The sequence below is a fragment of the Schistocerca piceifrons genome, chromosome 3 (genome assembly GCF_021461385.2).
Source record: "Schistocerca piceifrons isolate TAMUIC-IGC-003096 chromosome 3, iqSchPice1.1, whole genome shotgun sequence".
Lineage (NCBI taxonomy): Eukaryota > Metazoa > Arthropoda > Insecta > Orthoptera > Acrididae > Schistocerca > Schistocerca piceifrons.
This window is the reverse complement of record NC_060140.1, coordinates 949,599,928-949,615,647: the sequence shown is the minus strand read 5'-3', so window position 1 is coordinate 949,615,647 and position 15,720 is coordinate 949,599,928. Positions and strand designations below refer to the sequence as shown.

Here is a 15,720-nt window from a genome sequence, read left to right as displayed (position 1 = left end):
TTTGCGGCTTGTTGCTTATAACAAAGGCGCCGCTTATATTCTGCATAGAATGTGAGAATTCATTTTCAGTTTTCATGCCACCTTTTCTCAGGAGACTGTATTTTGAGTTAAAATTCTGTGTGTCAAAAACCTGCCTCCATAGCTGCGTGATCAAGAGTGCTCCCATGTGGAGGACCCGGATTCGATTCTCATTAGTGCCAATAATGTTTCCTTCCTTGGAGGACTGGTACAGGGTGGACTCAGGCTGATGATGCCAATTGAGGAGCTACTTGATCAATAAGTAGTGGCTCCAAGGTTTGGCATGTTGGCAAAGAGACCAGGAGGGAGGTGTGCTAACCACGTGCCCCTCCTTGCGGCATGATACTGTGTGGCAGAGGATGACATTGTAGCCAGTCAACATGCCTTGGACCTTCAGGGTCAGGATGAGGAGTTTGTGTGTGTGTGTGTGTGTGTGTGTGCCAAAAGGAAAATTTGCGTGAGAAAATTATAAAATCGCAAGGAGACAAAGTGACTACCCAGCACTTACCAACAGGAGGTACGATCCAGTAAGGGCGATAAGCACATTAAATAAATAAAGCATCGTTCATACCTTTCAGATCTGTTAGTGTGCTCCTCAGATATGAATGAGGGGTAGGTTGGTAGGGAGGGGTTAGTCATTATCCCGTAAGAAGGAACTAATAATTCTGAAAGCTATGAATAGTTTTCTTTTTTCTCTATTTTTCATGTATCTCTTGGATATCTGGTATTTTGACTCTTGTAGAAAAGTAGCAGCCAGCCATTCTGTCTGCTCATAATTTTACAACATGATTAAGCCTTTGCAGTTATTTGAGTTCTGCTTTCAGTTTTCTTGTCAACATTTCCTATTGCTGAATCTGGGATCACCTGTTACTCTTACATGCTTGTATCTCATTTCAGAGAAAAATAAGACATGCCCACAAGGAAAATTCCGATGTAACAATGGAGACTGCATCGATAGCAGTTTGGTGTGTAATAAGGTGTCTGACTGTTCTGACGATTCTGACGAGCCTCTGCATTGCAATGTTGATGAGTGTGCCAAAGTAGAAGTGCATCAGTGTGGACATAAGTGTGTGGACACACCCACAGGATATTACTGTGAATGTAACCAAGGATACAAGTGAGTTTAAAAAAAAGTGCTTGTCCAAATACAGAATTGTGTTTGAACTTTCATTAAAGAATGTTTCTCATATTCTGTTGTTTCTTTCCAGGTTAATGCCAGACAATAAAGCTTGTATAGATATAGATGAATGTTTGGAAACCCCTGGAGTTTGTTCACAGTACTGTTCAAATACGCCTGGTTCTTATTACTGCAAATGTAATGATGCATTTTATGAGAGAGAAACAGATGAACATACATGTAAAAGGAGAGATGGCACAAAACCCTGGCTGATATTTACCAACAAGTATTACATACGGAACATGTCACTGGATGCCACACAATATTCATTAGTCCATCAGGACCTCATGAATGTAGTAGCACTGGATTTTGATTACAAGGACCAGTACTTGTACTTCTGTGATGTCAGTGCTAAGACAATCTATAGGTAAATTGAAGTAGTTCTACTCTGCAAAATAACATTAATTTACTGGTGAAAATCATAATCACTCAGTGAAATTTGATCACTCACTGAGATTCTGTGATGTATGCCATTACTTAAAGATTTATTCTAGGACCCTCATTAGATCCAAACAAATCGCTTGCTTAAAGTCCTGATAAGTTTAATTTTAATATTTTATCCATCTTCAGCAAGTGTAGTTGCTTATGTCAAAATAATCAGCAGTCATTTGTATAAAAGAAATTTTAATTTCCTTAACTGGTTTCAGGCACGTAGTGCCCTCCTTCAGAAGGTTATAATTATGTCATTATTTGTGTGAGTCAACAATATTAATTTACAACACTAAAATGGCTCTGGATGGTTTTACAGCTATTTTGTTCACTTTGAACGAATATAATAGTTATACTGTGACAAAAAAAGGAATAAATTCAAATAACATTGACCACTAGAATAATTGATGTATGGCATAACACATTAGCAATTTTTTCTAGCATGAAGGAACTAGCATTCCAGTAGTGATATACATTTCCAGAACATTAAGTTGCAAGCAAATAAATGGATCACAGTGATCAGGGCCATTGACTTCTTTATTTTCTAAATCAAGCAGCTGTATTTAAAAAGCTGAAGGAGCAACAAAGTAGGCATACATAATCCTCTGTGACTGAAAAATATGTAGCTTATTCTCCCTCTTCCAATAAATATGTAACTGTTGTGGGCATATTTAGACTGTTTCCATAGAAGTCCAAAGAAGAACTCTGTAAAGATATCAAAATTGGTAATCTTGGATTTACAGAGGTAATAGATTTTTTTTAAAGATTAATTCTTTACGCGCTTATTTGATGTTACAATTAAAATATTCAAGGTCAGGAAGGAAATGTTGGGGGGGGGGGGGGGGTAATACCAAATCAAGCCATTGATTTTTATATATTGTAATGCAGGAATATTTTCATTAGTTCCCAGGGAATGCCTGTGTTCTGATAATTCTCTTAAACTGCTCTGATTCTTTTGTTGCTGCAATATTTCACTAACTGAAAAGACAAACAAAAATAAATTTGTCAAGCTATGGTTGAAGTTAGGACACAGTTGCTGTCTCCATTCATTGATGCAACTCTGTGATCTTAGGCAGTGGTCTGATGACATCATAAACTGACCATTGCATGAGCATATGTAAAGAGATTGGCTTTAAATGTGAATCTGTCAGCTGAGTGCTTATACCCCTAATGATGATGATGTGATGTGTGGCATTGAGAAACAAATGTTGGACAGAGAATTATTCTTTGGACCACTGTAAAAGGCCTGTGAAACAAAAATCACCAAGGGCTCAATGAATATTGTTTCTATTGCTCAATTTTTTTTTCTTTTTGCAGATCTCCAATTGGTAGCACAGACAACAACCAGACAAAGGAGCCAGTTATTCGCCATGATAGCCACGGTTTAGAGGGCCTTGCTGTGGACTGGGTTGGACGCAAGCTGTATTGGCTTGACCGGCACAGTAAGAATCTGGATGTTGCTGAACTGGATGGCCGCAGCAGGAAGACTATCATGTCTGGCATTGCAGACCCACGTGCAGTTGTAGTGCATCCTGGCATTGGTTACCTCTACTTTACCAGCTGGCATCTGCAGGTAACCTTTCAAGCATATCTTAAGTATTAACATATTTTGTTAACACCAAGTGCACAGAAACAATGATTTGGTGACATGACACCCTGACATATGCTGGATTCACAATGTGATGAAGACAGCTTAAAATCCTCAACAGACCATAATTTATTATTCTCTATATGAGAAACTACAGAAATTACTTCAGGCTACTGTTACTATACATCATTATGGTCTGTTTCTTTCCACAACCTCTTGTTTCTTTCCACAACCTCTCCGAACAGAGTTAATGACCCATTTCTAGAAACATAATGGTAAATGAGAGGATAACACACTTGATCACATGCAGACAATTGCACAGGCTCAAATGTGCACCCAAAGAAACGCACACCCATGTGCATACACACACTAAATCGCTCAAAAATGTTTTGGACCACCCTCATGACTAACATAATTTGCGTTTTTGGATTAGAAACCTCTTTTCTAATATTCTTTTGACCATAGGAAGTCACTGTGTAACGAGGGTGAAAGTAGCCCTGCATTAACAGTTCTGTTTTGTGTGTGTGCTGTCTCCAGTTGTGAAGTGGACAACATGGTACGTGAGCAGTTGTAAGTCTGTCAGACTGCCATGAAAGGTTATTTCAAGCTTCGATCATGTTTACAGCATCAGTTTGAGGTAAAAAGAGTTGCTAGTGTGGGAAGTTACCCACCAAACTGGCAGACACCACAACAGTGTCATCTTCACATTCACCTGCTGTCGTGAGACTCAAAATATTAAAGATCTGCCTTGTAATGTCACCTGCAGTCAACAACACTAACTGATAACCACAATCAACACATTGATAGCTAATAATTATTCTGAGGAGAATGCAACAGAATTGCATGCTGGCTTTTTGGAGGCAAATGGGAGGACTGGGTGGACTCTAAAACAGTATGGAACTATTTCTACATATTCAATTTGACCTTCAGTGTCCATTATGCACAACAGTTCTAACGTTTTTCGGACGACAAGAGACAGTGAGGTATTGGGTTGCAAGGCACACACGTCTCTCAATTCAGTTAACCTGCTCGTTGTGTGTAGGCTGATCCTCTTCTCTGGGTAATCAGCCACATTGATCTCCCACAAGCTTCTTCTCTGAAGACTATAGCTGGTTATTTATTAAAATACTTATCTATCCTTGAAATAATTTTGGTACTCGTATAATACTTTTAAGTTCAATCACTTTATATTTTCAACTTTCACAGATAATAACTTCTGCAAGCTAACTTATTCCTTACGCATTAGACTCATTTACACATATTCAAATAGCATTCATGTGTCTTGTTTCGTTCATAGCCAAGACATGAAATAATTTAAAGGTCTCAAGCGAGGCCAATACATGAATGTGCGTAGCAATCTATATTCAGTGGTTCAGTAGTCTTTTTTACAATCACCACAGACACTAACATATTGAAGAATACGACATAATTATTAGTTGAGTTCTCCTCACATCTTTTGTTGCGCTGGCGGCAAACACTTGTTGTCGTCAGTGACTTGCCCCTCTCCCATTCTTCTAATAACAAACTTCTGACCTGCACATAGAAACAGGTGGATCAGTAGAAATGATCTCATTCCCCACACTTGTATCTAAAATATCGGATGTTTGAGACGGTGGAAGGCCGAGTGTTTCTAGAATTTACCCCAAAATACTTGAGGCACTACACAGTGCAAGCTCCACAGCACCATGGTACATGAAGAAGGTGAGAGAGGGATCACTGGATTGGAATCTGGATCAGTGGTGTAGGGTTCTGTCATCAATGAATTCATGGTTTGTCTGATATCAGGCTGTCATTGTAGAAGAGTGTGGAACCATCCAAGTACCAAGACAGGACCAGAAGGGAGGTATATAATCTTGTTTTGGGGTGGTATCATATAGGGATCTCTGAAAGTTTTCATTGCTAGAGAGGATAATTTGAGATCTATGCAGTATCAATCAGGGGCCTCCAACCTATTATTCAGCTCTACTGTCAACTTTTTGGCAATGGGTCTGTCTTTAGAGACAAAATGCATGAGCATGTTGCTTCCACTTCGTGAATGTCTTCACCCAGGTGACAGGAATTAACTGAATGGTGGAATGGGCTACTGCATCTCCTGACATGATATCAATGGAGAGTGCTTGGGACCAGGTGGAGCTTGCAGTGCATTGTTGCAGGTACCCTCCTCACACACTTGAGGACCTCATGAGGGCTGCCATGTAAGAGTGGTAAATCTTGACCACTTTGCAAACTGCATGCCAAGGAGAATCCAATCATATTACTATGCAAGGGGTGTAGCAAAACTGTATTGAATGTTACCTTACACCAGATTTTAATTTTGCAGCTGAGAGAACATATGTACTCTTGAACAGACCGTCTTATTTATTTTAATTATTTTTTTGTTTAACTTTTTTGTAAGACTTATCCTATCCCACACATATTCACAAATATGCATGTGGTAGAAACATCAGTTTTCCACATTTGACTCCAGAACATCTTCTTCATTGTTTTTGTAGTGCAAACTGAACAGCTCTTCAGATTTCACCATGCAAGATCTTTATTTGCCTGCAATAAATTTTTGTGCATTCACATTAATAATATCACATTAGAAAAGTAGTTAATGTACACAAAAAATAGATCATGTTAGATAACGGAACTGGACATACTGCCGTTGATGGTGGAGTTCAAAGCCTTTTAAGTGGATATACATATTTTTCAATGAATAACTGTTTTAACTTGTACTTAAAAACAACCCCATACAGTTACTTTCTATCACTGGGCAACCTGTTAAAGAAATGCCTTCTAGCAGCAACTGGTTTGTTTACTGTAATGATGAGTGTGTATATTCATTATGTTACTTTATACGTTCTCTTTTACGAACATAATAGTGGTAAGAACATATACAGAGCATACAATTAGTAAATTATACTTAATTAAATAATACATACAATGTTGGCATTTACTCATATTAGTGGTTACTCTTAACTGCCTGAATATTTTACTCATGTAGATTGCAGTCTCTCTCTCTCTCTCTCTCTCTCTCTCTCCCCTCCACCCCACCCACACACCCACCCACCCACACACACACACACACACACACACACACACACACACACACCAAATCCGTTGTTACAGACATGTGTAGATAAACCCATAGTCAATTTGTTTTAAGACAGTAGGAGTTTCTATGGCTGTGAGCTATCTTTTTCGTGAATGTAGCTGGTATGCTCTTTCCATCTAAGATGCCCATACATCACAACGCTTAAAATAGAACCATTTACTGCATCAGTACACACATAAATGGTTCACACAATCGAATGAAGTGAAATAAAGACTGCAATCTATCCATGTGTAATTGACATGTGAAGATAAGGACACTATCCATGCACATGGGAGGATTTCAGAGACAGATGATAAAGAGCAGGAAAAGGTAGGAGATGTGTTGCAACAAGAGTATAAAAACAATTGAGCTGCATAAGTTTCTTGGAATTTTGCAGATGAAGCAATATCTTATATTCCCACAATCCACCCAGGATGCAACTTTCTTGTCTTTCCACATCCCCTGGTCTCAAAATCACCCCCTCCCCCCACTCACACACACACACATTTCATTTCTTGTGTATTGTATGTCATTATTAGTGTAATAGCAAGAATAAGTAGCAGCTTAAATGTTTTTTAACTTTGCAGGCTTATATTGGAAAGATTGGTATGGATGGCTCTAACTTCACAAGAATACTGAAGTGGGATCAAGACATTGCTTGGCCAAATGCTTTAACCATTGATTATTTCACCGATCGTCTGTATTGGGCAGATGCACATCTTGATTACATTGCATCTGTAGACCTGGAAGGCAGGCACAGACATGTGGTGTTATCTGGTCAGCAAGTACCACATGTATTTGCAATAACTTTATTTGATGATGATCTGTTCTGGACAGACTGGAACCTTAAAGCCATCAGTCGAGCAAATAAATTTAATGGGCATAACTTGGAAGTAATTCGCAATACCACGCACAGACCGTATGATATTCATGTGTTCCATCCTCTGAGGCAGCTAGCATACCACAATCCTTGTGGTAATGGGAATGGAGGTAAGATGTACTGAAGTCAATTGTTCAAGTATACCAGTGGAGACATACATTTTAGTTGCTGAGTATTTCATTTCTTTATGAAATGAATCTATGGGTTCCTTACAAAATGAGTCTAGAAATGAAAAGCTGACAGAACTCAATAATAAATTTTATTTGAATGCTTTTTGTGGTTTTAAATGTCATTATCTTTTTCTAATTGAGTACAGTAATCTAGTTCCTTTAACGTTTTGTTGACAAATATAGAACAGTGCATTGCCAGCTTTTGTAAAACAAAAAATTATGTTTTTGTGTAGGTTGCTCACATTTATGCCTGCTAGCTCCAGGCTCAGGACAGTACCAAACCCCAGAGGGTTATGGAGAAGGTGAGGGTACTGTTGGTTACACTTGTGCATGTCCCAATCAGTTTTTCCTCTCTCCTGCGGATAACAAGACCTGCATTGCCAACTGTACAGTGGGACAACATCGTTGTGGTGCACCAGATGAGAGTTGCATCCCATGGTTCTGGAAGTAAGTTCTGAAAGTATGCATTGATATTACAAACTGTCTGGGACCAAATGAAATTGTAGTTCCATGATATGTATTGTGGCAGTCATAATTTTTACTTTGAGTTCCTTGTGTTAATGTTACCATTGAAGTAATCTAACAATGGATAGGTTCTCTATGGATCTGATTTATAATAATTAAAAATATTTGTGTAGGAGTTGTAAAGACCATAGAAATACTGTATTAAGTTACTTTCTACCTTGTAAGCACATTCTGTTTGGAATAGGCAAATGTCTATTGTTTAGTGTGAGGCAGAGAAGTCAGTAAATGAATAGATTTTTATTTATCGTGGCAACAAAATGTGAGCTACTATATGTCAGGCATCCTTCAGTTGCACCAGTAGTGAAGGATATTAGTTGTAGATATTTAAAACTGCTTGTGAATGCTATCTAATGATGACGAATTGTGGTTATATATGTTGTGTGATCCATTTTTAACGTACTTGCAGGTGCGATGGGGAAAAAGACTGCAGGGATGGATCAGATGAACCTTCGGATTGCCCTGGCCGGCAGTGTCGTGCAGGGACATTCCAGTGTGAGAACGGAAACTGTACTGCAACTGCCACTATATGTGATGGAGTCGATGACTGTGGAGACAATTCAGATGAGAAAAAATGTGATTTACCATGTCCTGATCTTGAATTTAAATGCAAAACCACTGGACGATGTATTCTCAATGCCTGGAAGTGTGATGGTGATGCAGATTGTAAGGATGCCAGTGATGAAGATCCTGCAATATGCCGTAAGTAAACTTGAAATGTATAATTCATCTTTATATTCCTTACACAGGCAAAGTAAATTAAATTTTCCCTCCATTCAACAGCTTCAACTCATTTAATGGATGAAAATAAATTTATTTTAATTGGTTTTTAGGAAACCGACAGTGTGATCCTGAAACAGAATTTTCTTGCAAGAATGGCCGGTGTATCCCTAAATTGTGGATGTGTGATTTTGACAATGATTGTGGTGATGATTCTGATGAACCAGCTTATATGTGCAGGTAAGTTAAATCCTTGTGGATAAATGTTAACTGAGATAAACGTCCTAGGAAAGTTCTTGTAGAATGTAAATACTTTACGATTAAAGGACACTTCTCCCTGAAAAGAGGAAACATTGAGTTGCCAATAGGCACACAACTTTAGCCGGCAATGCGTAGGGGCATAGGCATATGTGTGAAAGAGTGTTTTTGTGCTTTAGCTTGTCAAAGGATAATTCCAAAAGCTAGGAAGTTTCCTTTTTTGTGTGTGCTTATCGATGACTCAGTGCTTCTGCTTTTTGGATATGTTGTCTCCTTTAATCCTAAAGTATGTAAATGTTAACCGAGACAAATTTATGTTGAGCAGGAGATCTAATTAATAAAATACGTGAAGTTTTTAAGTGCTCCAACTAAGACTGAAGAATAAATGAGAGTTGCTTTAAATATCAATACAGCTGCTGATTCTCTCGGGATGAATATGTTGGTTATAATGAGACTGGAGATGTATATGAAAAAAAGTACAGGTGGCAGGTGAAATTCAGAAAAGTATGTTTAAATAACAGTGTTAAGGGAGAAGACTGTTACTGTTCTGAGACATGCCATTTTCATGAATTGGAAAACTAAGAAACACAATAAAAGATAGGAATTAAATGTAAAGGTAGGAAAAATGAAAAATGTGGGAAGTAAAAATAATAAAAGCACATATACTGCCGCAAGTAAAATATTTCAAGACAAGTAGGCCTACTCGAGATGGTTTGATTGCACAAGAGTATTGTAGTTTGCACAAGAGTATTTGTGACAGATTAGGAACAAATATCAGCAAAGAGAAAAGGCTCCCTTATTCTTCTTTGTATGCACATCTCATATTTATTCTCTCTCATTTCAGTACAACAGTGTAGACTCTGTCCTTCCTCCTACATTATATATAAACTAGAATTGTTTTTGTTTTGAAGTATAGGCTTTCTGATAATTTTACCATGTGAAATACAATGTGTTTAACTACAAATATTATATTGTGGTTTTATGATTATTTGTTGCCAATACGATGTTAGCAATGAGTTTCTATGAAGTAGCTTTCTTTATTAATGTATACCTTGACTCGTTCTACTTCTCTGAAGATTCTGTTTTAGGATGGGATCTACAGAGAACACAGTGAATGAGTGAAATATTAGTTCTTGAACTCTTACTGCATTTTCTGTGTTTTTTATGTAAATGTTACAAAAGAAACATGAGTAAAACACTTTATTTTAATTCCATTAGGCAGCGTAACTGTACAAATGGGTGGCAGCGTTGTCCCGGCCATGCAAATTATCGTTGCATTCCAAAATGGTTATTCTGTGATGGAAAGGATGACTGCAGAGATAACAGTGATGAAATGGTAGAGAACTGTCCAAAATGCCATGAGACAGGTGATTTCCAGTGTATGAACAACAGATGCATTCCAAGGTAAGAGGAGACATTCATGCATTAACAAAAAATACCTGTTATGTAGAAGAAAGAGCCCTAATTCTAATAGCTGTCACAGAATCAATACAAAGTGAATCTATATCATGCCTGTGAGTTCCTCGGGGCTTTTTCATACTTTTGTAAAGTTTCCCTGTTGGCTGACTTCTATTGTTATATGCCTTTCTCTGTCATGTCCAGCAGTTGCACATTTTTTGTATTGCCTAATTACATTAAAGCATTGATTGTTGACTAATGTTAATATTCCAGAATTGAATGTGGTAGCTAAGAAGATAAATTGGTTTTTAGCAACTTGGCCCATAAAAGAAATTGCATAGTGAGCGATGCTTGTGGGGAGGGGGGCAGGTCCAGACCTAAGTTTTTGGGTTAAGTTTAACTGAAAAATTTAAAACTTATATGGAATTTGGTAGAACAATTCACTACAGATAATAAAATAATGTTTTTCAGCATTTTAAAATATTATGTATTACAATATTTTCAAGAAGTGGGCATAAAGTAACCCCCTCCCAGTATTGCAAGGGTTAAGTATCTGTGCTGCTGGGTATGTCTTTGCATCACACAGCTTTAGACAAGTGGTAGTCTGGTTTCTATCCTGGAATTTCTGTTATTCTAAAAGTGTATTTTTTTTTTTTTTTTCAGGCGGTGGCTGTGTGATTTTGAGAATGACTGTGGTGATAATAGTGATGAACATGAATCCGTGTGCAGTGGATCATACAGGGAATGTTCAGAATCAGAGTTCCGTTGTGCAAATAACAAATGTATTCCAACAAGATGGCGCTGTGATCATGATGATGATTGTGGAGATAATTCAGACGAAGTAAACTGTGCAGGATTTCAGTGCAGGGTATGATTACTTGTCAGTTACTTCACTTTAAAGTAGTATAATTGTGGACTTCTACAATCCCAAAAACTTAAATGCTTCAGAGTTATGAAATATAATACATACTGAGATTTTGTAATTTGTGGGTTCGGTACATTTTTCTTTTAAGACCTCTTTTTTATGAAAAACTGTGGATAAGCAGGGAAAATCTTCGTAATATTTACATCACATGTTGTAAGCAATTTAATATTAGTAGTGAAAAGAATGAACAGACTACTTTGTAGATGTACTAAATTACAAAATTAGTCAGCAATGCAGAAACTTATTAGGAGGCTATTTGAAAATTGGACGATTTGCAAATGAATGATTAAGATTTTTTGTTTAACTAGTATAATATTGTGAGATATAATGTATAATCATATAATATTGTGAAATATAATGTGTAATAGTTTCATATTTCAGCAATTTAAAAGTCATAACTGTCCACAAAAATTAAACCTGTAAGTATTTAACAGACAAAGTTATACGATTCTCAGGCTTTATCAGTGTTGTTGATCGTTGGAGTGCTTCCAGGTCTTTTTGTGTTGTTGCTTCCATTTACGCACAATATTTCAGTGACTGATCCAGCCTTCCTCTCCAGGAGCTCGAGTTTTGCTGTTACGTACACTCGCTGCCTGTGCTCCAAGCAAACTGTGAACTATTGCTGGTCGAGCACCATTAATTATAGCGTAGTTCAATCCACTTTGATGGTCTTTTGTTTTTCAGAGCATGCATTGATGTTCTGTGAAACTCAAATTCTCTCAGCCTTTTTCAATTCTGGTGAGTGTGGTGTCCGATGAGATCTTAATAAATTGAGTGCCAGACCCCAAACGTTTTATAAATTGATACCTCCATCCCTGTTTGAGGTTCTCTGATGACTTTATTTTGATAGGTTCCTTAACTGTGCTATCCCAGAAATTTGGTGATTGTACCACAATACTGATCTCATCATACTTAATTTCAAGATTATATTTGAGGCAATGTTAAGTAGCAGCTAATTTGCTTCAGTTGTTTTAATCATAAGGCATGCCACATCTGCAGTGATGAATGTACCTTTTAGTATATGATTGGTTCCATTTGCCGTAATCACAGATTGTTAAAGGAGTCACTTAATGGTCTGATGATGATTTGAGAGATTGAAATCAGTTACCATGAATAAAGTATTGTGCAATCAAGACTGATTACTTTATTAAAGTTCAGCTATAAGTCAAGTGTGGTTAAAAATAATTCAGTCGGCTGGAGTCCAGGCAGAAAGTGTATGCAACAGCGAAACTTGCAGCGCACTAAGAAGATGTCTGGGTTGGTCATCAAAATATTGTGCAGAAAATGTAAGCAACAACTTAGCAGAACATCCAGAAGCACACCTTTAAACAAATTTATACTTTTTTCCCCTATTCACAGACTAGCTTGATTCCATTGTTTCATATTATTTTAGACTCGCAAACATCCAAAATGTGTCAGTATACGCAATTTTACATTTTTCTCAACTCTTTCTTTATTTACCAATCAGTTTCAGATATTTAGTTTTTAATACTTTATAAAAATGTGCAGTTTCCAGCATCACATTTTCCACACACACAAAATTTCTTTTGATCAGTCTGACCCCTCAGTCTGTGTGTCTAAATCAAAGAACAACAATATTATGGAAAGGATAGGATTGATTGCTACTTACCATAAAATGATACATTAAGTTGCAGACAGGCACAACTAAAAGACTGTTACACATTTAGCTTTCGACTAGTGCTTTCTTCAGAAAAGAAAATACACACACATTCACACAAGCAAGCACACGTCTTGCACACATGACCATTATCTCCAGCCACTCTTGGTAGAAAATAATCAGATCGGTTTGTGTGCAGTGGAACAGAAACTTCCTCTTCGAATAAATGTTACTGAGCAATTTATAAAAATATGCGTCCATATCAGGTCATGATATGCTCAAAAGCTCCCCATTGTTTCACTTTTATAGTCTGTTAATACAACATTTAACTGTAAAAACAAAGAAATTCTGTCAGCATAACTTCATGTTATGAATGGTCCTTATCAACAATGGATGCATGAATGGTTGTAAATGCAATAAAAATTGTGATATTATGCCAGAAATAATTTATGGTCTTCTTTTTCATTTGCAGAATGGAACATTCCAGTGTGCTAGTGGCCACTGCATTGCAGCATATTTCAAGTGTGATGGAGACAGAGATTGTCTGGACATGAGTGATGAAATGCATTGTCCACCACGATATCCTAATGGTAGATATTGTCCTGAGAGTAAATTTGAGTGTTCCAATCATCTGTGCGTGAACCAAGGGGACCTCTGTGATGGAACAGATGACTGTGGTGATAATTCAGATGAAAGTCCAGCATTGTGCAGTACGTTTTTTTGTCTTCTGTATAAATATTTTGGATTAGTTGGTTGTAGGAATTAAACTGAAATTTCAGATGAAGAAAGACAAATGGGGATGTGACAAGAGGAAAGATTTGAGAATGTATTACCAAAGACATGTGTTATCTGTAAAAAAAGGGGGGGGGGGGATTACATTGATCCTTATAGAAATACTTGATAAATACTATTTGTTGTTGTTGGACAACTGCTACAAGTTTTAACTTTGTTTTGCAGATGACTTTAACTGTGATACCCTAAGAAGATTCCAGTGTGATAATCATAAATGCATTCCAAGATATCAGGTGTGCGATGGAGCAGACAATTGTGGTGATGGAAGTGATGAAAATAATATGACATTGTGTGCCTCTCGTATCAAGCCATGCAACCATTATTCAGAATATCACTGTGCAAATAAGAACTGTGTTGACAAGAAAAAATTGTGTGATTTTGCAGATGACTGTGGTGACAATTCTGATGAGCTTGGTTGTCGTAAGTAATCCCTCTGTGTGATTTATATAAAGTAGTTAATTATTCAGGCTAAGTATCTTAATTTGAGATACACTGCACAGTTGTATACAGTGAGAACAATCCCAAAAATGTGGACAGATTGTAAGTGGCGATCTTTAATTTTTGGAGGAGTAAAGATAGCAAGAGTGTAGGCTACTGACAGTGTCTACAACTGCAATGTGCTCCTTTTGAAGAAAGAGAATATCATTTTTCCAAAATTCTTTTACCTGTTTAGTGTTGCAAGTCCATGTCATGGATATTTTTAGTGAGAGAAGTTCCATTTAACAGACTTTTTTGGGAGAGAAGTTACTATCTTGCATATGCATCTTAGTTACACATTATTCTGTTGTTATGCTGATACCCGTGAAAGAATAGTTAATTCTAAGTATAATGTATGACTCTTAATTTGCTGTATCAGTTGATGACCAATGGTATTTATTTTTATATATCATATCAGTAGCAAAAAATACCATATTACAGTGGATACATGACTTAGAACAAAATATAGGCATTAAAAATAGTACACAACTTCAGACCAGAAGTAGATGACTTCAAGGGCACTGACTGTAGATTTTGCTAAGTCCTCCATGGTGTACAACACTGGGCTAAGCAATACTGCAAAAAGTAGTCTGAAGTCTGCTTGCCCTCTTTCATGCAACACCGATTTCACACTAAGACTCCATCCCTGGATATTAGTTTTTCTCCTTGTGATGCCAAAAGAGAGTTGGTTGAATGCCCTCCAGGTAGTCCATTCTTGTGTGTGACCATGGAAATTAAACGGAACATAAACTCAAAAATCCTTTTCCTCTAATAAAGTTTTTCATAAACTTGTTTGGTGCAAGATAGCACCCAAAGGAATTATATTGGGAGTTCTGATATGCGGCAGTAAAGTCTTATGTTGTCTTCAGCCTCATTACAAAGAGCTTCAATAATGCAGAAAATCTCGATGTTTCTACTTTGTTCAGTGTACTCCATTAGTTGTTGTTGTTATGGTTTTCAGTCCAGAGACTGATTTGATGCAGCTCTCCATGCTACCCTATCCTGTGCAAGGTTCTTCATCTCTGTGTAACTACTGCAACCTACATCCTTCTGAATCCGCTTATGTATTCCTCCTTGGATCTCCCTCCACGCTTCCCTCCAGTACTAAATTGGTGATCCCTTGATGCCTCGGAATGTGTCCTACCAACCAATCCCTTCTTCTAGTTAAGTTGTGCCACAAACTACTCTTCTCCCCAATTCTATTCAATACCTAAGTTGTGCCACAAACTACTCTTCTCCCCAATTCTATTCAATACCTCCTCATTAGTTACATGATCTACCCATCTAATCTTCAGCGTTCTTCTGTAGCACCACATTTCGAAAGCTTCTATTCTCTTCTTGTCTAAACTATTTATTGTCCATGTTTCACTTCCATACATGGCCACACTCCATACAAATACTTTCAGAAAAGACTTACTGACACTTATATCTGTACTCGATGTTAACAAATTTCTCTTCTTCAGAAACACTTTCCTTGCCATTGCCAGTCTACATTTTATATCCTCTCTACTTCGACCATCATCAATTATTTTGCTCCCCAAATAGCAAAATGTTATAACCTTTAATCACTAATAAAGTGCGTGGAGATACAAAAGTAGAAACACTCGCGGGTAACATGTTACTAACTCCGTATCTGTCACTCGACTGCCGGGCCGTGACATGCGGCCGGCGC

The 15,720-nt window shown here is 37.4% G+C and overlaps 1 protein-coding gene across 1 annotated transcript in view; it reads left to right on the top strand.

The window, feature by feature from the left end:
• LOC124789833 (low-density lipoprotein receptor-related protein 2) overlaps positions 1–15,720 on the top strand; it is a 216,061-nt gene that overhangs the window by 169,134 nt on the left and 31,207 nt on the right. Inside the window, exons 43-53 of the mRNA XM_047257326.1 lie at positions 916–1,135; positions 1,227–1,562; positions 2,942–3,197; positions 6,876–7,278; positions 7,572–7,785; positions 8,270–8,562; positions 8,694–8,820; positions 10,057–10,242; positions 10,900–11,104; positions 13,252–13,489; positions 13,737–13,991. Coding sequence (XP_047113282.1) covers positions 916–1,135; positions 1,227–1,562; positions 2,942–3,197; positions 6,876–7,278; positions 7,572–7,785; positions 8,270–8,562; positions 8,694–8,820; positions 10,057–10,242; positions 10,900–11,104; positions 13,252–13,489; positions 13,737–13,991 — 2,733 coding nt within the window. The remainder of the gene's footprint in view (positions 1–915; positions 1,136–1,226; positions 1,563–2,941; positions 3,198–6,875; positions 7,279–7,571; positions 7,786–8,269; positions 8,563–8,693; positions 8,821–10,056; positions 10,243–10,899; positions 11,105–13,251; positions 13,490–13,736; positions 13,992–15,720) is intronic.